Raw genomic sequence first — 23550 nt, forward strand, 5'->3', positions numbered from 1 at the left:
ATGTTTACTTCAGACAGGGAATCATTTCTACGAATGGTTCACCTGGAGAATGTCCAGCCCCTGCATGGCTGCTGGGAGGAGGGGCATGAGTGGGAGGGGCTGAAGACACAGCAGAACTCAGGACAGATTGAACTAATAACACAATTCTTACAAGACTACCTTACTAACAGGAAGAATGCTACCCCAGAAAGATTGTTGCGTAGTCAACAACGATGGAAGGAGCTTTCCACTGAAGTGGCTGTTATTAGTCGACTTAAGACACAGACCAGACAATCACAACTTGTCAGAGATGCTTTTGTAAGTTTACTAGTTTTTAATGACAAAACGTTCACTTACACGTACCCTTTAGAAACGTCAGAACCAAGTGACTACATAATACATCATTCATTTTCATGTACAGCTTAGAAATTATATTCATGTATAACATGGAGATTAGTCACAAGTATGGCATAATACTATTCTTCCTTACTAGCAAAGATATCATTGCCACTAAATAGTTCCAACTGTTTCACGTACTCTGGTGGGGAATATTTCTTTTCTGTAGCACTTTGGGTTGCACCTGGAGAACCTGTAGGTACTACTTGTTCTCTACCTGTAGCAAACACTTAACAACAAGTACACCATAACAGTGACACTGTACCATTGGAAACTGCTAGTTTAATCTTCTTGCAGCTAGAACAAACCGGAGGTGAAGAGCGGGCTCTTTTCCCAACCCATTCTCCTATAAAACTGCAAGCTACCCATTCACTAGTACACACACACTCACCACATAACAAGTGTCTGACTAGAGGAGAATACGAATAAGATGTTTCACACTTGCCTCCAGCTCGTCCTACAAAAACAAGTAACCTCACTGCAATGCCGTATAGTGTCTTACCTGCAGGGCCCAGTAACGGAGAAGAGTCACCGTCTGGTACTGAAGCTACAGGAGAATTGTATTTCACAGTCTCCACGAAGTTGGGAGAACACGGCACCTGCTGAAAACCGAGCTGAAAACTTGGAGAAGATGAAGCCATAAGCGTTGAGATGCGCGTTAATAGGAATAACGCTGCAACTAATTTACGTTACCCTTTACTTTACGTTACGGTATTGTGGTCTCGAGTTTTTCACTTGCAGTGAGATGGCAGCGGGTACTACTGAAGACACAGAGCAGCTCACGCTATCAGCTGGTACTAGTGTTACATGTGTAATTTAACAAGTGTAATTTGTATGTGACTACACAGTGTACGTGTCTGAGAAGGGAAGCGATGAGGATGGAGATGGTTCAGAAGCTAAACCATTTAAGTCAGTGTTACAGGCCATGAGGTCAGCTGGTAAGGAGCCATTTCCATTGATTTATGTGGACAACAAAGATGACAATGATAAGGTAATGGGTTGTATTATCAGTGAGTATTAATAAACTGGTACAACATCACATATAGCCATGGGTTGAGGTGTCACAGAGTCAAATAAAAAAGAATAAGAAGGTTTGGGAGAAAGAACAACGTACTAAGAAAGAAAAGGCTGCAAAGGAGGTACATTATTTTGTGTTGTGTATGTCCAGCTGGTGAAGGGTTCTTATACATGATTCTGGATTGATTGATTGATTGATTTTTATTTTAACCTCATGGTAGTCGGCAAAAGCTGTTCTTCCCTACCAGAGTGCACACACACAACAATAAACACAGTACAAAACACAACCACGTACTAGACGACCATGTTACACATACAAAAAAAACTTTTCTACACTCTAATAGAACAGTTACATACAATTATCTCTTTGTCTACTAGTTGGTATTTCATAGTCTCAACACAATCTTATTAAAGGAACTCTCAACACTTGCAATGGCTGATAGGATGGTTACTTGTTTAGCTGAAACTATAGCTTAGATTTGTACACTACTGTGTGTTGTGGGGGGGGGGGGGGGGGGGGGGTCAGTGTTACATTTATTTGTCATTTCGTCCTCTCTGCAACATGTGTAACTCAAAGCCTACTATAACATTAATTTTGAGGATTAGGCAAAACGGAGTGATCTCTTATTGAAATAAGTCATACGAGATTATATTGGCTGGTTTTTTTCCTACAAGATCACCTGATCTGCAACTTCAGAACTATGAGGTATAGATCTGGCATGGGTCATCATACATTTTAGTAGAAAAATATCTTTGTTCATGAGTTAAGTTGCTCATAAAACATGCGTAAGATAAATGTTTCAGGTGCAAAATTCCTTAAAAGGATGTTGGAGTTAGGTGACTGTTCTATTAGAGTATCTTGATTTGCCTGTCACTCTTAATAACAAAGGAGCTAGTTCGGTGCACACATCTGCTTACTGAGTACCTGTAAAGTGTAGCTGAGGCTCTTACCATATAGTAAAAAACTTTGGCGAATTTGGCGAATAGCATTACAATCGTCAAGGTTTTATCCGCCAATTATTTTTAGCAATCATGAGGTGTTGAAAGAATGGGTATCGAAGCATAGATTATGATCGAAGTATCATGACATGGTTATTTCCAAGCGTTCCCTTCGATTGTTGCGAGGTTCATTGTCCCACAAGAGTTCACTAAAATCCAAACATTGCTCTCGACATTACAAGAACCAGACGATGCTTACATTCGTGCAGTAGCTACCACTCGAATGCAGTGTTGCTATGCAAAAGTGCAAGTAATTAAAAGACTTGTTAATTAAGGGGTGTGGCAGTTGTTTCCATCTTGACTCGTCACGTCATCCCTCAATACGAGGGATAAAGACTCGTGATAGAAACGGCTGCCATGCCCTTAATTGGCAAGTTGTTTAATCACTCGTACTCGTGTGTAGTGATGTTGTATTTGAGTGGTACAGTACGTGGTAGCTAAAAATTTCATGTGAAGCCCCATTCACCAAAGTTTTTTTCATCAATTTTGCAATAGTGGGTTTTCACCAAACTTTTTTTACCACAAAGGTTTTTTACTATACAGTGTTTTTGGTGGTGATATTTAAATTGATCATTTGACATAGGCCTGATGGTAGCCTTACTACACATAATATTAGCAGCTTTTGAAAAAATGATTCCCATAGCTGGTAGCATGTGATTGTTGACTCTGCTTATGATTTTGTCGCTAGATGAGCCCTACATTCAGGCCCTTCAGGTCATTATCATTATATTTTGTTGCATGTAACACTGGTATGCTAATGTATTTATTAGTGTGTTGAGATGTTATTGGTTGAGTGGTTGTACTTTTGCTCAAACTTGTTCATTACCTTTTTGTAGTTGATTTTATTGTTGATTAACAATAATTATTGTTAATTTCTGTAACCATGACACCATACCAAAGTGCAAGATGCAAGTCTCAGATTACCAGACCAAGTCTTGATTGCACTCCATTCAGTAATGGTGGCAGCTACACTGTCTGATTATCAAGATACAAATGACACTATAACCAAACCCACAATTGGTACAAAGACCAATCAATGAAAAATGGCACAAAGTCCAGCACAATAGACAAAACATAGTCACATTAAGTGCAATTAAAGTCTATGATTAGCATCTTCAGGAGATCTGATACATTATTAGATGTATCTCGGGACTGATGATATACCTGTAAGAAATGTATTTTCAGCTATCCTCTTTCAGATTGCTATCAACAGGTATGCATTTTTTTAAATCTATTGAGGCTGCGATACTCTAGACCTTCCTCGAACAACGATGTGATGAAACCTAGGAAGAGTTGAACTCCAAATGAAATGGGATTAACTCCTTTCCCTGACACCAGCTACTCCACCGTTTCCATCCAGTTTGGTAGGTGGAGTTGGTGCCAGTGCTCTATCCTGCCAGTAACAAAGCTGAAGTTTCTTCTGAAACTCCAGCTGATGAGTGTTGTCGCTGGATATTTTCTGCAGCACACTAGGGTGTGTGGTTTCCCCTTGGGGTGTAATAACAGATCCTTGCAGTGCGGCAGAAGAAGAGGGAGTTCCACTGCTAGATCTAACAGCATCGGAAACCATACCTGGTTTTGCCATACTGATGCCACTAGCACCACCATACTCTGTTCTGTTCTGATCTTGTGTAGACACCTGCCTAGCAGAGTGAAGGGTGGGAATGCATACCCTTCCAGTTCCTTCCAACTGGTCTGGAAAGTATCTGTTAGTATGGCTCTCGGGTCTGGTCTCCAGCTGATGTATCTGTCCAGCTGGTTGTTCAGTCGAGTGGCAAACAGGTCTGTCTTACATGGACCCAAGTATGCACAAATCTTATGGAATGACTCCACCTTGAGCATCCACTCCGCTGAAGTCTGCACCTCCCTGGATTCCCAGTCTGCAGTTTGGTTGCTTAGACCTGGTAGATGTGAGCCTGAAAGGGTGACCCCTTTCTGGAGACACCAGTTGCAAGCTATTTTCCTCAAGTTTGTATGCCAGGGCTGATGTGTTGTCCATCTTTAGATGGACATGGACATTTTGTCGGGTTTTTTTACAAAGGCTTGGGCTGCAAACATACCTGCTTTCAGCTCCAACACTTTGATGTGTTGTTGTTGTCCTTGAGCTGACCACAGGTCACCAGTCCTCATTCCCTTGCAGACTGCACCCCAGCCCAAAAGCGAGGCATCGGTCTCTATCACCAGATCCGGGGATGGCTGGATGATTCCCCGCAGTCAGGTGATCCTTACACCACTGCAGGTCCTGTATAGCTCCTTGATCTAGGGTCACTAGTGTGTCGAATGCTTTGAACCTTCTGAATGACTTTATCTTGAGCTGTTGCAGTTGTTGCAGTTGTTGGTAATGGAGTGCGGCTGACAATAGCTGGTGGTGCCGGTCCAATAGTTGAGACAGTTTCCAAATAGTCACCTTGTGCTGCTCCAAGAGGTTCTGACACATTTGACTGATCCCTTGGATTTTCTCCTCCGGTAGGAAGAACTTCATCAATGTTGAATCCAGTGCAAAGCGTAGGAACTGGATCTGCCAAGCTGGTATTAAATTAGATTTCTCCTGATTTACTGTGAATCCCAGAGATTCCATTAGTTGGCTGGGAAATCATGCTCACCTGCTGTACCAGAGACTCCTTTCACTGGTGCATCACCAGGATATCGTTGAGGTTTACTATCAGCCTCACTCCCTGTGACTGCAAATGTGCCATTGCTGGGTGCAATAACTTTGTAAAGGTTCGAGAGGCACTGCAGAGTCCAAAGGGAAGGCAGGTGAACTTGTAGATCTGGTTGTTCCACCTGAAATGGAAGTATCTGCGGTGTTCCTTGGTGGTAGACACTGAATGGCATGTATCCTTGAGATCCAAGGAACATATCCAGTTGCCTGCAGCAGGACCAGATCCTTCTATCTTGAAGTGCTGTTTCTCAAACACCATTCAGTGGTCTTAAATTGATAACTGGCTGATGAGAGCCGTCCTTCTTCTTCACCAGAAACAGTCGACTTATAAACTGGTCCTTTCAGGTAGGGCCACTTACCACTGTATTAAGCCCTGCATTTCTTCTGATGACTTCACAGAGGTGATGGCCAGCACACTCTGAAAGGGCTCCTTGGCCCACTTGATCTGGTAACCACTCACAACCTGCAGGATCCATGGATTTGGAGTTATTTCTTGCCAGCTGTGTAAACACATGCTGCACGAAGTTGGTCTTGGTAGGATAGTACATCATGTGCTGTTCTGTGGTGGCTTGTGTGCACCTCGTCCATACATTAATTCAAAAGGTGACACACTGGTAGATGAATGAACAGCTGTTCTGTAGGTATACACTACCAGTGGAAGATACTGTTCCCAATCACTGTGATGCTGGACGTATGCACGGAGTAGCTGGAGAAGGGATCAATTGAATCGTTCCACTAGCCCCTCAACAGCTGGGTGGTAAGCAGTAATGCGAGATTTACTTACTCCAAAAGCTTCGGACAAGATACAAAGTTTCTACCCTGGTCGAAGTGTAAAATTTCAGGAATCCCATAACAACTGAACACTTTTGTTAATTCTTCAGTTATACGGTTTACCATTTGATTGGGAATGGGAATAGCATCAGCCCACTTTGTCATATAGTCTTGTATCACTAGGAGGTAATGGTTATTATGCCTTGATATAGGGACTTCCAGAATGTCAACTGCAACCATTTGCCAAGGGTACATTAGTTAGCGGGGCTTTGGTTTCCCAATGGTTACATTAGTTAGTGTTACATTAGTTAGTGGGGCTTTGGTTGGTGCCGGAGGCTTGATACGCTGGCAAATGATACACTCTCTGCAGTATTTGTGACTGGACCTGCGAAAACAGGGCATGTGGGCACAAACTACACCCTGCAGACTAAAGGTCATATCTCAGTACTGGAACAGACTATTTGCATTCTGTAATGTGCATCATAAAGCCAATTAAATGCTTACCAGTTAATAAAAATGTCATTGCCACAACATATTGGTGTAAAACGTTATGAGTCAAAGAAGTTTGGAAAATTAGGCAAAAATCATGTGCCCACATGCCCTGTTTTCGCAGGCCCAGTCACATTTGTCAATATCTTGTAGCATTCCAACCCAGTACCCCAGTTGACGTACCTTGGCAACAGTTTTGTCATATCCCAAATGTCCAGCTGAAGGAGCATCATGCTGTTGTTTAATCAGGTTCGAACATTGTGAAGCTGGGATAAGGAGATCTGTGATAGCAGATAGCTGGGGTTTGGAGCATAATGACAATTTCATCAGTGATGAAAAGCTGTGGCCACAATTGTTTGTAGCGTGAAAGAGGAGACTGATACCACTGGGGACCTTGTGGTAAAACATGGTTACTACTTATCTGAGAGAGGGCTGTATAAAGCTCTTGTATGTAGCTATATTGGCTTTCAACTAAGGAACATTATAATTAAGCATCTGAGTGTATAACTACCAGAGTATCAGTGTTGCAAAAGACCGAGACACTCTGAAATAAATTTTAAATTTTATTCAGTAAAAATTGCTAGCATGAATATTATATCGTGACATTTTTTTACCTAATAAACACAGCATAACCAACTAATTAATTACATGTACATGCAGTAGTGACAGGATCACTAAGCTGTTGGTCACAGAGGTCGGCTGTGAGTACAGGAGCTTGGGAAGTAGCAGCAACTAACTGTATATCAGGGTGAACCTTCCTGGATAATGCATCTGCATTACCATTCTCATGTCCTCTGCGGTAATGAACGGTGAATTCATACTCTTGAATTGTAAGTGCCCATCATGCCAGTAAACCCTCCATTTTCTGAGCTGAGAGCCATTGAAGTGGAGCATGGTCAGTGAGAATCTTAAATGGTTGTCTGAGGAGGTAGTGCCTAAACTGCTTTATGGCATATACAAGGGCCAGGCACTCCTTCTGGACAACTCTGTAGTTCTGTTCTGATTTAGTAAGGGCTCTGCTCACGTATGAAATAACGTGTCCTGGCTGTTGGTATTGTTGTAAAATCAAGGGCTATCCCATGTTTGTGTAAGAAGTCTAAACCCAGTATCACTGGTGTAATTAAGGAGTGAACAACAATATAACTATGATCTACTAGTAAATCACCAACACAAATAGGTGCTACAACTTGTCCAATAACTGGTATAGGTTCTCCAGCAGCTGACACTAACTTAAGGCCGTTAAGAGGTGCTTGTGTTTGATTAAAGTTTTTTCCATGATTAGTGAAATTGATGACCCTGAGTCCATCATTACATCAACACACATATTACCAAGTTTTCCCTTAGTTACAGCACCTTGTGAGTTGTGACCATACTGCTGCTACTACTATGTTAGATGTGTCACACTAACTACGACTACTACAACATCACAATAATTTTTATTACAACTAGTACTATTATTATAAAGTTCACACAAAGGACTTACAGTTTTTAGGGACGTCCGATGCCCAATTGAGCCATCCCTCTTCCGTTTCCCAAGCGGCACTCACTGGTGATGTGTGGCCTGGTCTTCCACATGAATAGCACCGTCATAATCTATTAGGACAATTATGTTGCACGTGTGTCCAGGTTGATTGCACCGGAAGCAGAGGAGACTGGCTGGCGGCCAGAAATTCTTGCTTTGAGTTGTAAGTGCAGCCACTGTATGATCATAACACGAGGAAGCCACAATCAGACTAATAATCACACGTGATACATCTTACATCATATTGCATAACCTATTTCCTACATCTCCCCCTTTTCAAGCATTTGTAGGGGAATAAAATTACAAAACAAATGCTACACAAATCAAAAACAGTCCTAATCACAGCCAAAAAAAATCAATTGTTAATCTAAGCTTATATAATAATAATTATAATTGCAGTTGATCGGGTCACTTAAGTCCAGTTTGGATCCTCAATCAGCCTTCTGGTGAGGTGTTTGTCCCGGGTAGATCTGCGTTGAGTATGAGAAGCTCCAGACGTGGTGGAGTCCATGGATTTGCAAGGTCCAAGTCCATTGGGTACTGAGGTTGGGACATGACGGCGTAGGAAACGTCTATTGTGGACTAGAACTCTGCCACCTGTTGTCTTGATATGATATCTACGGTGTGGACCAATCTCTGTGACTATCCCATAAATGTCCCAAAGTCGAGACTGAGGATTTTGTACTGCAACATGTGACCCAACATGAATGTCTGGCAGGTTGTGAGCGTGGAGATTGTAGTAGGCTGCAGATGATTTGGAAGTGTCTTCAGCCTGCTGTGTAGCCTCTTGAGCTGGTCGCTGCCACTGTGGTAGGAAGGACCACCTGTGAGCTGGTAGGATATCTTGCACAGGGTGGCCGAACAGTTTCTGAGCTGGTGACATACCATCCTTTCTACTGGGTGTATTGCGGTATTGTAGCAATGATCGACAAAATTTCTCATCATCTAGGGTTCTGCCATTCCATGAGTTTTGAAGTAGTTTCTTCATGGACTTGACGGTAGCTTCAACTTTGCCGTTACTCTGAGGGTATCTTGGTGAGGAAAGTTTGTGTAGCAAACCCCAGCGCTTTGAGAAGTCAGAAAATGCCTTGGATGTGAACTGTGGTCCACCGTCAGACCATACAGTGTCAGGTATAGCTGTACGGCAGAAGGACTGCCGGAGAACTGAGATGACTGTATAGGTAGTAGTGTTAGGGTGTAAAGGGATAACAGCTGGCCAATCAGTGTGGCAATCAACTATGATCAGGTAGGTGTGACCTGTGTGTGAGCAAAGGTCTATTGCATTCTCCTGGGATGGGTGGTCTGCTCTTGGCTTTTGAACAATTGGTTCTCTGGCATGGTTGGGGAGATGGTTTTGCCAATGCTTACAGGACAGGATGATGTTGTCGATGTCATTGTCTATTCCTGGCCAGTACACGGAAAGACGGGCATGTTGTTTTGTCCTTACAGTGCCCTGGTGAGATTCATGGAGTTGAGACAAAATTACGGGTCCCAGTTTTGTGGGAATAAGAAGTCTGCAGCCATAAACAATGAGGCCATCATCAATGGTGAGGCTGTCTCTAGTATTCCAGTATCGTTTGCAAGCATCTGGTAGTTGATTACGATGGGGTGGAAATCCATGTAAGATGAGCTGTTGGAGCTGTTGATATTCTGTGTCTTCTTGGGCACTTTTTCTGAGGTCATCTAAGCGGTATGGTAGTGGTTCAGTTTGTGTGAGAGTTCGTATCTCAGTAATGGACAGGGCTGGATGGCTAAGAGTATCTAACTCAGCAAGACTATCTTCAGGTGATGGGTCTGTCACTGGGTTCCTTGACAGGGCATCTGGGGCATCATTCTTTGTGCCTTTCACCTATTCTGTTGTAAAATTGTATGCCATCAGCTTAATCTTTAATCTCTGAAGACGTGGATCTCTATTTCATCAAGTCGGTGTTGGTTAAGGATAGGAATAAGAGGATTGTGATCTGTGATAACTTGAAAGTGTTGTAGTCCAGCTAGAAACAAGTGGCTCTATGATGGCGTAGCGAGATTCAGCATCAGTGAGAAATCGGGACCCTGCCTGAATCAAACTCCAAGTGCCAGAGTTGTCTTGCTGTTGGAGTATGAATCCAAGGCCTTGGTGGCTAGCATCTGTGCATAGTCTAGTGGGTTTACTCATGTCAAAAAATGACAACACAGGTGCATCAGTAAGGGATTCTTTGGCAGTTTGAAATGCTTGGTCGTGGGTGGCTGACCACTGGAAATCGTTCTTTGTACTGAGCAAGGGGCGCAGTGGCGTGAGTAGTGTGGAGATGGTGTTTGTGCTAGCTGATAGTTGATTAACTAAACCAAAGAAGGATCGGAGATCTGTACGGTTGGCTGGAGTTTGAAATTTCGAGATGGCATCTATAATAGTGTGGTCTACTTGGTAACCTGTAGCAGAGAGCTGGAATCCTGCGAAGGTAACTGAGGACTCACAAAACTTGCATTTGTCTAGGTTCAGGGTGATCTTTTTCTCAGCACATCTTTGTAAAAATTCTCGGACATGTGAAGCATGTTGTGTGACATCACTGTCATAGATAACAATGTCATCCACTATGTGGCTGAAACCGGAGGGACCTTCAAAGGCTTCATACATACGTCTATTGTAATGTTCAGATATGGAGGAAATTCCGTATGGTGCACGCATATACTTAAATCTGCCAAATGATGTTATGAATGTAGTGAGAAGCTGACTTTCTTGGTCAAGAGGACATTGGTGATAGCCCTTCATAGCATCCAAAACAGTTAAAAACTTAGCTTGGCAAGTAGATATGTCAGCAATGGCCTCAGCTGGGGTGGGTGATTGGTACCTTTCTCTCTTTACATATCTATTTAAGTGTGAGAGGTCAACACACATACATATCCGATCAGTATTCTTCTTGGGTGCTACGACAATAGGTGCACACCAGTCAGTGGCTTCGATAACAGGGGTGATGATGTTCTGTGATTGTAAGAGGTCAAGTTCAGCTTTCAGCTTGTCACGGTAAGCGTACGGAATAGACCTGGGGTGTTAACACAAAATGGTCTCGCATCATCAGTAAGGTAGATATGGAATTCTTCACCTTCCATGCTGTTAATGTTACCATCAAATACGGTGGGGAACTCCTGAACTGCACAGTGCTTGTCAAGGGGTAAACTAGCAACTGGAGGGGTGGAGGCTACAGAATTGACAGTAGTGCTGGAAATGGTTGGGTTGGGATAGCAGTTTGGTAGGATTCCAAGTTCCTTACATGTCTTCCAGGACATCAGTGTGCCTGTAACATTAGGGTAAATGTGCAAGTCATCAAGGTGTTCCTTGTTGCCAACCTTGAAACATACTGGCAGCTGCCAACAGGATGCATCTCTGCTCCATTCGCAGCTTTAGGAATGACAGAGGAAGGTAAAAGGTTGTCAATGTGTTCATTAAGCTGAGAGAGAATACTAGTACCGGCTGTTTTAATATCTGCACCTGAGTCTGGAAGAACAGCTGTGGTGGTGGCACCATTAAGAGTGGTAATGTCAATATTTAGCTTGGGTGCAGGGTCAGTAGATGTAACATGGTGAATGTTAGACAGATCTGCTTGTTCGGACCAGGAGCTATCAGACTGAGTAGATTGAAGAGTAGATGTATAGGGCCGCGGTGGATGAGGTTGTATGGGTTTGGAACAGCAGACTCTGGAGAAATGACCCAGTTTCTTGCAATTGTGACATGACACACGATATGCAGGGCATTGTGTGCGACCTGCTGGATGTGCCTGGGCTCCGCAACCAGGACAGAGAGGTTGTGGTGTAAATGTCTTCTTCTTTGGGTGTGTCTTGAGAGCTGCCACAGATTCGTGGAAATGACCAGGTCCTTGCTGTATGGCAGCTCGTTGTTTCTTGGCTGCCTCTTGGGCTTGGCACATGTGGACTGTTTTATCTAGAGAGAGGTCTTTTTCTTGTAAAAAGTGTTTGACAGTGTCACCATCAAGGAGGCCTTCGATTATTTGGTCACGTAAGCTTTTCTGTGTGCAAGCATCATTGCAGAAATTGCAAGTTTTTACTAGTTCTCTCAAAGAAACAAGGAAATCATTGAAGGACTCCCCGGGCTACTGTGTTCTACAACGGAAATTCCGTCGCTCCACTGATTCAGTAATGTGTCCAGTGACATACTTCTTGATGGTACTAATAATGGAGGCTACACTTCCACAGTCCTCGGTGGTGAGGTCAAGGTTGTTGACTATGGTAAGAGTTTCGCGTGAAAAACATAATGTCAAGGCTTGTACTTGTTTCACAGCAGTTTCTTCGCCAAGTCCGGACAGGCTCATGTATGATTCCCACTGCATTTGCCAGGCTGAAAAGTCAGAGCCGCGGTCGATTTGTAAATCCAACTTAGGAAGATCTCCTTGGCGAAAAACATACAACGACCGTGACATGGGTGATATCTGGAGAACAAGATGGCGGGAACAACAAAACACTTGAGAACGAAGGTATCACCTGATGGGGTGCCTCAACCCGGCACCAAGGATCAGCAATGAGGGTTAGAAAAACGAGGTTGACGATTACAACGGTGAGATGAGGCGTTCTACTGCTCGCAGCGCCATGTATGATCATAACATGAGGAAGCCACAATCAGACTAATAATCACACGTGATACATCTTACATCATATTGCATAACCTATTTCCTACAGCCACCTGTTCAGTAAGGGCGGTGATCTTGCCTTGAAGGGCTTCGATGGCATCTGTCTGCTGTTTCAACCCCCACTGCTGCGGTTTTCTCGCCACAATTACCTAATGTCATTAGTAATTTAGCTCGTTGAATGAGCTTGTCGAGGTCATCTATTTCACTGTTTGCTGACATCCACAGGGACACCGGTTAAAAACTGGTGTATCAGAAGTCATTTTCTTGTCATGGCATCTGCTTCTGGTATTGTGTGGTCAAGGAGACGCTTCAACTCGTGAACAAATACAGAAAGAGATTCCTCTGGTAATAATTGGTGGCGATGAAAGTTGTCCATCGATGTAAATTGCATCGGGCCCATATGATCTATTATATTGGCTTTAGCGTCTTTGTAACTCTTCTGTTTGGCTTCGCTCAGTTCCAGCCACACTGCTAACGCTTCCCCTTCTAACAATGTTGGCGATCTCTTGGCTTTTGCTTCGTCGTCCCAACCATTAGCTGTACAGCAAATATCAAACCGTTGGAACCGTTCATTTGGGTTCTCTTCTGCAAACGGCTTAGGGACACTGATTGCTGTTGCTGTCGTCATATTGTTCATATCCTCTGCTACCAATGTAGTAGTCGTGTAATACTGAGAATTAGCACAAACACAGTATGGCACTCAATCACAATTTGTAAGCAAAAGCAATGTACAATAGTTGCATGTCCTTATATACTACATTACAGGAAGTGTGGTATGAGATTACATCATAACAAGAGTTCATAATATATATACTAAGCAGAGTATCCTACTCTCATATATCCCTGTAGAAAGGCGTATCGTGAAGTTATGACATAATGACAAGATGTCGAGGTTTGTGACGTACACGAAGCCGTAAAAGTGCAAGAATCGTTAGCACTGTTTCACACTTGCGACGCTCAGGATACCGTATGGAGGGAAACTTTGGTGCCGTTAAAATTTGGCGAATTTGGCGATTGACCATGAATTCGCCAAATTTTTCCCATCCAAATATTTTGGTGGCGAAGAAAATAGCAAAACAAGCCTCGAACTAATCAATTTTCTACTCGACCAAGGGATGGTGGGCCAGGCATTACGCTAGAGCCAAGCCTGCCTCGACTACCTCACTAGGTAGCTAGTTACTGTACACGTGGTATCCTCAAACTTCACCTCGAAACGGGAATGACAAGTATAGCGAGTCCTACCATGTTAAGTACGATATTCGCTATTCCAGATGGTGTAGATCTACTGTCTATATAGTATTACCTTTTAGTTGGTAGCTGACTCCAGGCGGCGAATCGCTGAGAGGCGTGACACTCTAGTTCTCTCTTCAGGCACATCGATTAGTGATCTAATAATTCAATACGGCGTGCGCTTTGCTAACAATTCGCCAAATTTTATTTCGCCAACAGTGATATTTTGCTTGATTCGCCAAATTTTCCCCCCTCCAAAGTTTCCCTCCGTACGGTAGCCGTATTCGCGAATGGCCTAGTAAGAAACGCCCACATAGCGGTCTTAACCCATGAAGGAACAATTGTAGTTGGGTGAGAAACGCTTAGAGCTGGAGTTAATTTGGTTGCTAGCGACATTGGTAGGCACGCGTTCAATCGATACCATGTTCAACTAATGACATCATTAATTATACAAAGAAAAACGGGTGAACTCAGAAGTGCTACGTCATAACTTCACGATACGCCTTTCTACAGGGGTATATGAGAGTAGGATACTCTCCTTAGTATATATATATTATTGTTACGACGCCGAAATATGCGTGTTGGAGAGGACACGAGGCACCGACCGAATCCTTATTATAGCACACTATAGATCTGATTATTACTAACACGCATGCGCAAATAAGTACAACACTTGGTAACACACCCCTCCTACAAAAAGAAAGTCAGTTATGGCTTTCTGCAAATCAATGTACGTACAAAAATCATAGGGGTGACCAAAAATCAATAATACAACAAATGTCAGTCATACTAGTTCAAAGAAAGGAATCATCCAGTTCTTGACAAGGCATCTGCAATTATATTGTCTCGGCCCCGTATGTGCTGTATATCTAAGCAGTACTGCTGTAAAAGAAGACTCCACCGCATAAGCCGTTGATTCTTATTCTTGACTTTGTGTAGAAACGTCAGCGGATTGCGGTCAGTGAAAATAACAATGGGCCCTTTAGCTGCAGTGACATATATTTCAAAATATTGCAGAGCCAAAATTAAAGCGAGATGTTCCTTCTCAGTTGTGCAATATCTCTTCTGGGTGTCTGTAAGCTTCTTGGAAAAATAACACAATGGATGCTCAATCCCTCTATCATCTTCTTGAAATAGAACTGCTCCTGCTCCCACATCACTAGCATCTACAGCTACGTAGCTTGAATTCCTTAGTGAAATTAGGTGCTGCTAGGACTGGACAGTGAGTAAGGACACCTTTAACTTTCTCAAACGCAGCTTGGAACTCTTCAGACCATGTGAACTCTCTTCGTTTGTGCAGTAGGTTAGTCAGTGGTTCAACAATAACAGAGAAGTTCTTGCAAAAACGGCGATAATAGCCAGCCATCCCTAAATATCGCATTAGCTCTTTCTTATTCCTTGGAATGGGAAACTGTGATATGGCTTTAACCTTGGCGTCTATTGGCTTCACTTCTCCTTGCCCCACAATGTGGCCTAAATAACTGACTTGTGCACAACCGAATTCACTCTTCGCAAGGTTAACAGTCAACTTTGCTTCCTTGAGTTTGTCGAAGAAGGTCCTCAGTTGTTTAACATGGTCACTCCAATTGTCACTGTAAATAATTACATCGTCAATATAGGCTTCACACCCCTCTACCTCAGCTGTCACTTGATTAATGAAACATTGAAATGTCGCAGGTGCATTTCTCATGCCAAATGGCATCACCTTATATTGGAATAGTCCATCAGGTGTTACGAATGCTGATATCTCCTTTGCTCTTCCGCTCAGTGGTACCTGCCAATAGCCTTTCAGCATATCGAATTTGCTGACATACTTTGAGTAACCAATTCGATCAATACAATCCTCGATGCGAGGAAGGGGATATGAATCTGGTTTAGTCAGTGCGTTGACTTTACGGAAGTCAGTGCAGAATCTAAATGTCTTGTCCGTCTTCGGTACCAAAATACATGGAGAACTCCAAGCACTGTAACTCCGTTCAATTAAATCGTTCTTCAGCATGTACTCTACCTCCTGTCTAAGTAATCTGCGTTTCTCAGGGTTTACTCTATAAGGATGCTGTTTAATAGGGTCCGCATTTCCCACATCTACGTCATGACACACAACATCTGTCCGTGAAGGGACATCGGGGAACAGCACAAGGTTTCTTTGTATCAGGGTCTCCAGTTCAGCAGCCTGTGAATGACTGAGATGGCCCAACTTGGACTTGAGATTGGAAATAATCTGGGAGTTGTTCAGTCTAATCCCAAAGTCGTCAAACAGGTTTTCCTCATCCTCCTTCAAACTTGCACTCTTATCAGTTGATAACGAGGCGACTGGGGCTACTGACTTGCTAGCAGAACTATCGTCTTTCGTATGATATTCCTTGAGCATATTAATGTGACACAGCTGTCTCTCTTTCCTTCTATCAGGAGTGCTCACCACATAGTCCACATCATTAACACGACGCTCAACCGTGTATGGAGTCTATGGACCATGATATCTAGCTTGCAAGGGGTTACCAACAATGGGCAGCAAAACCAGTACCTTGTCACCAACATCAAATACACGCTCTCTAGCCTTTCGATCATACCAAACTTTCATCCGCGTTTGTACCCTGCTCAGGTTCTTCTTAGACAACTCGCCTGCTTCGAATAGACGAGTTTTGAAAGTGGTTACATACTCTAAAAGATTCACGGGGTCACCGTCTACCGCTAACCAACTCTCTTTCAGAATCTTCAGTGGTCCTCGGACCACATGTCCAAAGACTAGTTCAAATGGGCTGAAGCCTAACGTCTCTTGAACAGACTCTCTAGCTGCAAACACTAGGAGGTGAATGCCCTCATCCCAATCCTTCTGGTTATCAAAACAGTAGCTACGCATCATGGTTTTGAGTGTTTGATGAAAAACGTTCGATGGCACCTTGGGATTGGGGGTGGTAAGCTGAAGACCTGTGCTGAGTGATATTCAGTTGGTGCATTACCTGTTGAAATACTGTCGACATAAAATTAGACCCTTGGTCGGATTGAATGTGTTTAGGCAGACCCACAAGTGTGAAAAATCTTATAAGAGCTTTGATTATCGTATGGGCTTTAATATTCCGAAGGGGAATAGCCTCAGGAAATCTGGTGGTAACACACATAATCGTAAGCAGATAGCTGTTTCCTGATTTGGTCTTCGGTAATGGTCCAACACAATCGACCAGCACTCTACTAAACGGTTCCTCTACCGTTGGAATTGGTCTCAAAGGAGCTACAGGGGGTTTTTGGTTGGGTTTTCCAACCACTTGACAGGTGTGGCAAGACCTGCAGAATTTTACCACATCCTTATGAAGACCCGGCCAGTAAAAATTTGACAAAACTTTCTGATACGTTTTGTTAATGCCCAAGTGTCCTGCCAAGGGCGACCCGTGTGCTAGACTCAAAATATCTTCACGATAACAATTAGGTACAACAATTTGATGACTCACTAGCCACTCTGCATCAGCCGCAGCTGTGGGTGGTCTCCACTTACGCATCAACACACCAGACCTTATATAAAAACAAACAGGTACCTTAGTGGCTTCCGATTCGCACAATGCATCTTGCACCAGTGGGATCAGTTCGGGGTCTGACTGCTGACGCTCTATTAATTGGTTGGTAGGAACAGGACAATTCATGTTCGCATCATCTTCGGGGTCATCAGTAGAACAGTTATCGTATAAATCATTGTCATTAGCAAGAAAAGTATCAGATAAGTCAACAATCTGGCTTTTGACTGGATCATTTGCCAACAATGAAGACTGTTTATCAGCCTGTTTGGCCATTGCACGAGTAACCGCACAAGCAGGGAATAAGCCAGGGATTTCCCATGAAGTTTCATTAGTGCTATCAGACACAAAAGGAAGACTACATAAACATGGATCAACCATAACTTTGGCACCAGCTAAATCATTACCCAGGAGCAAGCTCACTCCTTCCACAGGCAATGTTGATTGAACACCAACAATAATAGGGCCAGACACAAGATCAGACTTTAAGAATACTCTGTGGAGAGGGACACAAGCAAAGCCTAGTTCAACTCCATGGATTAGAACAGTTTCTCCCGTAGCGGATTGTTCAGAGAGTGCAAGAACTCCTTCAGCTAGCAACGATTGAGATGCTCCTGTATCACGAAGGATCTGTATCGACTTCCCTACACCATTCTCCTCAATAGAGACAGACCCTTGTGATAGAAATGGCTTAAATGTATCAGGGGTCTTAGCTGCAACCTTTCTGGAGGAATGGCCACTAGTAGTCACCAAGGCGTTGCCTTTCTTCTTATCCTTCCTCTCCAAAGCCCAACATTCAGACAACAGGTGTCCTCGGCGCTTATAATACGCACAAACAGGACCAGACCGCAATGTCATACCTCTGTTATGCCCTGACTGGTCTTGATCTCGAGGGTGATGATTCCTATCCCCAGTTCTCGGAGGAACAGCTGTAGTGCCCTTAAACTTAGGGGTAGTATCACTCTTGTGTTCAGGTGCTGAACTTGTACTCTGATGGGTGAGTTTGTAGTCATCCGCTAAGGTTGCTGCCCTTTGTAATTCTTCCACTTTTTGCTCTTCTAGGTAGGTCTTAACTTTAACAGGAACACAACCTTTAAACTCTTCTAAAAGGACTAACTGTTTGAGCTTGTCAAAACTATTTCCTACTTGTTGAGAAGTACACCATCTGTTAAAAAATGCCTCTTTCTGTCGAGCAAATTCCATGTAGGTTTGGCCCTCATTACACTTCAAGTCACGAAACTGTTGGCGATAAGCCTCTGGTACTAACTCGTATGCCTTCAAAATTTCCCTCTTCACTATCTCATAATCTGCACTCTGTTCCACGGAAAGTGCAGAGTATACTCTACGCGCTTTACCAACCAGAACGCTCTGCAATAACATTGTGCGTGATTCAGGTGGCCAGTGGAGGCTGGTAGCGACTTTCTCGAAATGGAGGAAAAACTTATCCACTTCTTGTTCTTGAAACTGTGGGACCAATCGCACTTGTCGGCTGACATCAAAGGATGGAGTGGTACTGGCAGTAGTAGGTACAGATTCTGATGTACTAGGTTTCTTAAGCTCTAACTCTTTCAACTTTATCTGTAACTGTATTTCCCTATCCTTTATCTCTAGTTCCTTCTCTCTTAGTTCTAGCTCTTTTAGCTTAAGGCAACATTCCTGTTCCAACTTTTGTTCATGTGCTTTATTTTCTAGTTCAAGTCGCTTGATTTCCAGTTCATTGCTGCTTGTTGACGGATGCTCTTCAGGAATGAGGTCTTCCTCAATAAAATAGTCCAGCAAAGCCCGTCGCAACTCAGATTTCTTGGCATTTGTGTCACATTCTATACCAACCTTATCTACAACCTGTTTTAGTTGAGACTACACAAAACCGTCCTTGACGGGTCAGCAACAAATGTGTCAACATCAAACGACATTGTATAGCTCACTAAAGTCCCGAAGAGGTAGCTGGCGATAAATTCCAAGTGGTGCTCAGCATTAGCCTTCAGGGTGGTGAAAAAAAAAAAAAAAAAAGAGCTACAAGAGGATAAACAGCACGGAGAACAACAGCGAGATATTAGTCACAAGCGTCACCTTTACGGGTGCCTCTAACTGGCACCAGGGAACCAGTTCGGTCTTCTCTTTAGTATTGGCGGTGTTGCGTGGCTCGCACACGCCCTTCGTATCCTCTTCGAATCAGTCTTCTTTTCGTCTCTCTCCTGGACAAGCCCCCAGTTTCTGTTACGACGCCGAAATATGCGTGTTGGAGAGGACACGAGGCACCGACCGAATCCTTATTATAGCACACTACTATAGATCTGATTATTACTAACACGCATGCGCACATAAGTACAACACTTAGTAACATTATGAACTCTTGATCATAACAATTACATAATAACAATTACATCATAAAGTGTGTGCATTCAAAGTCAGTCTGTGTATTACAAACTTGCAGATTTCTAAGGAAATACCAGTGTTATACATGAAGCGAATCTCACGAAATATAATACCTGATATGTTTTTTACCCTGAATTTCACCAATACAAGGCTTCTTCTCAGCTGGAGGACCATCAATGTTCTGCTCTTCTGTAGCTGCAACCAGTTCATCTTTCTGGACCAGCACCACTCTGCAGGCATATCCCTGTTCTTAGAAAATTCAGTAGCAGCCTGAGGATCCATGATGATATTGCCTACTGCTTGCTGCATGGCTGGTTGTGTCCACTCATAACATCTTAAAGCTTTCAAGCTTCGATGTCCGGTAGTTTCGGCAATAAGTTTCTCTGGAACCTTTCCACCTAGTTGTTGCTGTTGCTCGTAATGAGTGATTGGTATACCTTGTGGTGCACTGAGACTGCTTTCTCATATTAGGAATAATCGATTTTAATGTATTCACACCAACACATTGTCTAGTGTACATATCATTGAATCGTCAGGAATCTTCTCTGTGTATACATGGGGTGACATAGGTGGAAGCCATGGGGTGACATAGGTGGAAGCCATGGGGTGACATAGGTGGAAGCCTAGGTATGCTTGACAAACTTTGCTAGCCACACTAACTCTATTGATTATTTTTCAATATGAATTCATACACCCGTGGGTTATAAATGGTGATCTCTGAAGGAACCTGGACAAATTGCTTTCAAAGTAGATTGTGCTGCTCCTGCACACCTCTTAGAGCAAATCAGAAAAGAACACAATCCTTTGTAGTACTTTAGGTGAGCAATTCCATAGTCCAAAACCTATCCTCATCATCTACTTCAATAACAGGAGCCTTCTTTGGTTCAGCACATGCAGAGAACTGCTGACAACATTTAGTGTCTTGCATAATTCACAAAACTCAGGATGCTGATCCTCAAATAATTATGGAGAATGAATGGAGCTTTGTTTTTCTTTCAAAATATTATTCAACCCACTAAGTAATGATCTGAATTGTTCCTCTGGCAATAGACAAATCAAACTGTGAGACACCAATGTATCTTTACGGTTGAGACCTCGGTTGAGACATTCTTCTTTCTCATTCATTCCACTTTCAAAAATGCCAGGCTAGCTAATTTTATGGGTATGGAAATTCTTTACACCAGTTAAAGCACCGTATATGCTTGTACTTTTCGCCTTGTGTTACATTGGTCTCCCCTCGTCCTATATTTCACATGTAGCACTGGCTATGGTGCTTTAACTAATACATATGTGATGAATAGCCCAATTACCGTTTTGTGTGAGTGACTGGGTAGGGCTGTACTGTGCCATGATTACCAATAATACATACTTCTCAATTGTAGTGAATCTCATGAAGCATTTAACTTAGTTATGAATGCATTGTGATTTCTGTTAAGCTGGAGGATGCAAAGCGGAGAGAAGAGAATCTTGAAGAAGCAAAGAAGATAACCATAGAACAAGACCCTACATTGTCAACACCCACAAAGGTTATCTGTTGTTGGTAACGTGCATGATTACTAATCAAACCACAGATAAAAATAAAGGGTGCAGGCAATAACCGTGACAACAGGATTGTTGTCAAGGGATGGGTTCATCGGTTACGCAGACAAGGAAAATCCCTGATGTTCATCCTATTAAGGGATGGAACTGGTTACATACAATGTGTATTGAATGACAACCTGGTAAGCCTTCTGTTAATTGTTTACTCATGTGAACTGCTGTGTTGTACAGTGTAAGACTTACGATGCAGTTACCCTGGCAACAGAAAGCTCAGTAGTTTTGTATGGAACAGTTAAGAAAGTTCCTGAGGGTAAATCAGTAAGTGGGTACATAGCTAGTGATCATGTGATCAGTTGATATGATGTCACTAGGCTCCAGGTGGACACGAGCTACTGGTAGATTACTGGGAGTTGATTGGACAATCTCCAGCTGGTGGAGCTGATAATGTGGTGAATGAGGAATCATTGATAGATGTCCAGTTAGATCAGCGGCATATGATGTTGAGAGGAGACACGGTATAGTCTACTATATGTGACCATCTCTGTAATAACAAGCCTCATAGCCTTGACAACTTCCAAGTTTGACTCACCACAATTCTTCGTATAATTGACCCATGAGCTTAAAAGTATACCAGGAAAGAGTGGCTTATATGTTGGCTATTATGCACTAAACCTCAGTAACCCATTGGCAAGTAAAGCTATGAGTCATCAAGTTGAAATTGGATGGACTATAAATGAGATTTAGTTTTTGTAGAGGTGGTCACTTATATTATGTGGCATTCTTCACTTGTAGTTGTCAAGGATATTCAGAGTACGATCGGTAGTCACTCAATGGTAAGGTATTGTAATGACCAGTGACTACTTACCTATCCCCATACAGCTTTAGGGATCACTACTTCAATAGAGGCTATGTTGAGGTAATGGATACAACTGCTGGGGAGTAGAGTGATCAAATCTAACCATCATTTAGGTCACACCCCCTACCATGACACAGACTCAGTGTGAGGGTGGAGCTACGCTGTTCAAACTTAATTACTTTGGAGAGGAGGTAAGGTGTGGGATGTGGCTGTATTTGCTAACATTTATTTGTCATTTCAGGCATACATGACGCAATCATCTCAGCTATACCTGGAGACATGTATTCCATCACTGGGGGATGTGTTCTGCATAGCGCAGTCATATCGTGCTGAGCCGTCACGCACAAGACGTCATGTAGCAGAGTACACACACATTGAGGCAGAGTGTCCCTTCATCACATTTGATGATCTCTTACAATATCTTGAGGATCTGGTGAGTAGAGGATCATACAATACAACTGTTTGTTCAAACGTGGCTTTGTTTTGTCTGTGTTCTGTTTGTTGATCATCATGTTTACGTAATCAAATTTTGTAGGTGTGTGATGTGGCAGAGCGAGTGATGGCCTCTTCTGTTGCTGAACTTGTGAAGGAAATTAATCCGGTAACTAACTTGATGTACGTCAAAATGTTGAATTTGTTCTTTCTTCAGGACTTTGTTCCTCCAAAGAGACCATTTCAGTAAGCAGCTCTATTATAACAACACAATCATACCATGTAATGCTTTAGGAGAATGAACTACTCTGAAGCAATCGAGTATCTTAAACAGAACAACATTACAAAACCTGATGGTACATTTTATGAGTTTGGAGAGGTAAGGATCGGATCATCTTTATTAGCTCAATGTCATCATGATGGGGTGTTGAGTAGGATATTCCTGAGTTACCAGAGCGTACCATGACTGACAAGATCAATCAGGTATACATCACTGAAAACTGTTGTGTGTGATAGCACCTCTTCTGTTGGTGTAGCCAATTCTTTTGTGCCGTTTCCCAGCAGAGGTGAAATCATTTTACATGCCTCGTTGTCCAGAAGACAATCGTATAACTGAGTCGGTTAGTCATCTAGTGTATTACTACTGTGGCTAGTGTAGCATGTGTACAGGTGGACCTGTTGATGCCAGGAGTAGGAGAGATTATTGGAGGTTCTATGAGAATATGGAAAGAGGTCTGTACTGTGTAAGTTGGTGCCCATTTTTATTAGCAAGACTTTGTTATAGGATGAGCTATTTGCTGGCTACAAGAGAGAGGGAATTGACCCCACTCCTTATTATTGGTATACTGATCAGGTGTGTAGTGTGCATGTTTATGGTAGTGCACTGCTAATGTTATTCTCTCTTCCTTGTAGCGTAAATATGGTTCTTGTCCTCATGGTGGCTATGGTCTTGGATTGGAGCGCTATCTCACCTGGTTACTGGGAAGACAGCACATTCGTGATGTGGTACTGTATCCAAGGTTCATCGAACGGTGCAAACCCTGACCGCGTTGTAATAACTGTGAATTAGTGCCATTCAATTTCACTGTTTGTTTAGGGAATGTTATGTTTGTGAAAGATTTCCTCATAGTAAAATATTGTTGTTTAACGGATTGTAC

General features: G+C 42.8%; 3 protein-coding genes across 6 annotated transcripts in view; 2 read left to right on the top strand and 1 right to left on the bottom strand.

The window, feature by feature from the left end:
• LOC136261873 (WD repeat-containing protein 93-like) overlaps nt 1-442 on the top strand; it is a 3137-nt gene extending 2695 nt beyond the window's left edge. For all 3 annotated transcript variants that reach the window (XM_066055957.1, XM_066055959.1, XM_066055958.1), the window contains 2 exons: nt 14-297; nt 350-442. In XM_066055957.1, the coding sequence (XP_065912029.1) occupies nt 14-297; nt 350-376 (311 nt within the window). In that variant the 3' untranslated portion in view covers nt 377-442. The remainder of the gene's footprint in view (nt 1-13; nt 298-349) is intronic.
• Nucleotides 370-1068, bottom strand: LOC136261897 (uncharacterized). Of its 2 annotated transcripts, XM_066055987.1 has the most exons (4): nt 878-1068; nt 767-832; nt 641-721; nt 370-592 (listed from the first exon to the last, which is right to left on the bottom strand). In XM_066055987.1, the coding sequence occupies exons 1-4, from the start codon at nt 1014-1016 to the stop codon at nt 456-458; spliced, it is 423 nt and encodes a 140-aa protein (XP_065912059.1). In that variant the 5' UTR covers nt 1017-1068; the 3' UTR covers nt 370-455. The 2 variants fall into 2 exon arrangements, with proteins under 2 accessions (XP_065912059.1, XP_065912058.1); XM_066055986.1 differs by having other exon boundaries at nt 641-832.
• Nucleotides 1008-23544, top strand: LOC136261874 (asparagine--tRNA ligase, cytoplasmic-like). Its single transcript, XM_066055960.1, has 19 exons — nt 1008-1169; nt 1224-1366; nt 1422-1514; nt 21003-21092; nt 21138-21287; nt 21337-21423; nt 21477-21620; nt 21898-21938; nt 21985-22021; nt 22075-22152; nt 22203-22394; nt 22497-22562; nt 22611-22639; nt 22688-22772; nt 22829-22876; nt 22930-23013; nt 23063-23125; nt 23178-23246; nt 23306-23544. Exons 1-19 carry the CDS (start codon nt 1121-1123, stop codon nt 23435-23437), a joined length of 1680 nt encoding a protein of 559 aa, XP_065912032.1. The 5' UTR covers nt 1008-1120; the 3' UTR covers nt 23438-23544.
• The last annotated feature ends 6 nt before the right edge of the window (nt 23545-23550 follow it).

The sequence above is a fragment of the Dysidea avara genome, chromosome 7 (genome assembly GCF_963678975.1).
Source record: "Dysidea avara chromosome 7, odDysAvar1.4, whole genome shotgun sequence".
In the NCBI taxonomy this organism is placed as follows: domain Eukaryota; kingdom Metazoa; phylum Porifera; class Demospongiae; order Dictyoceratida; family Dysideidae; genus Dysidea; species Dysidea avara.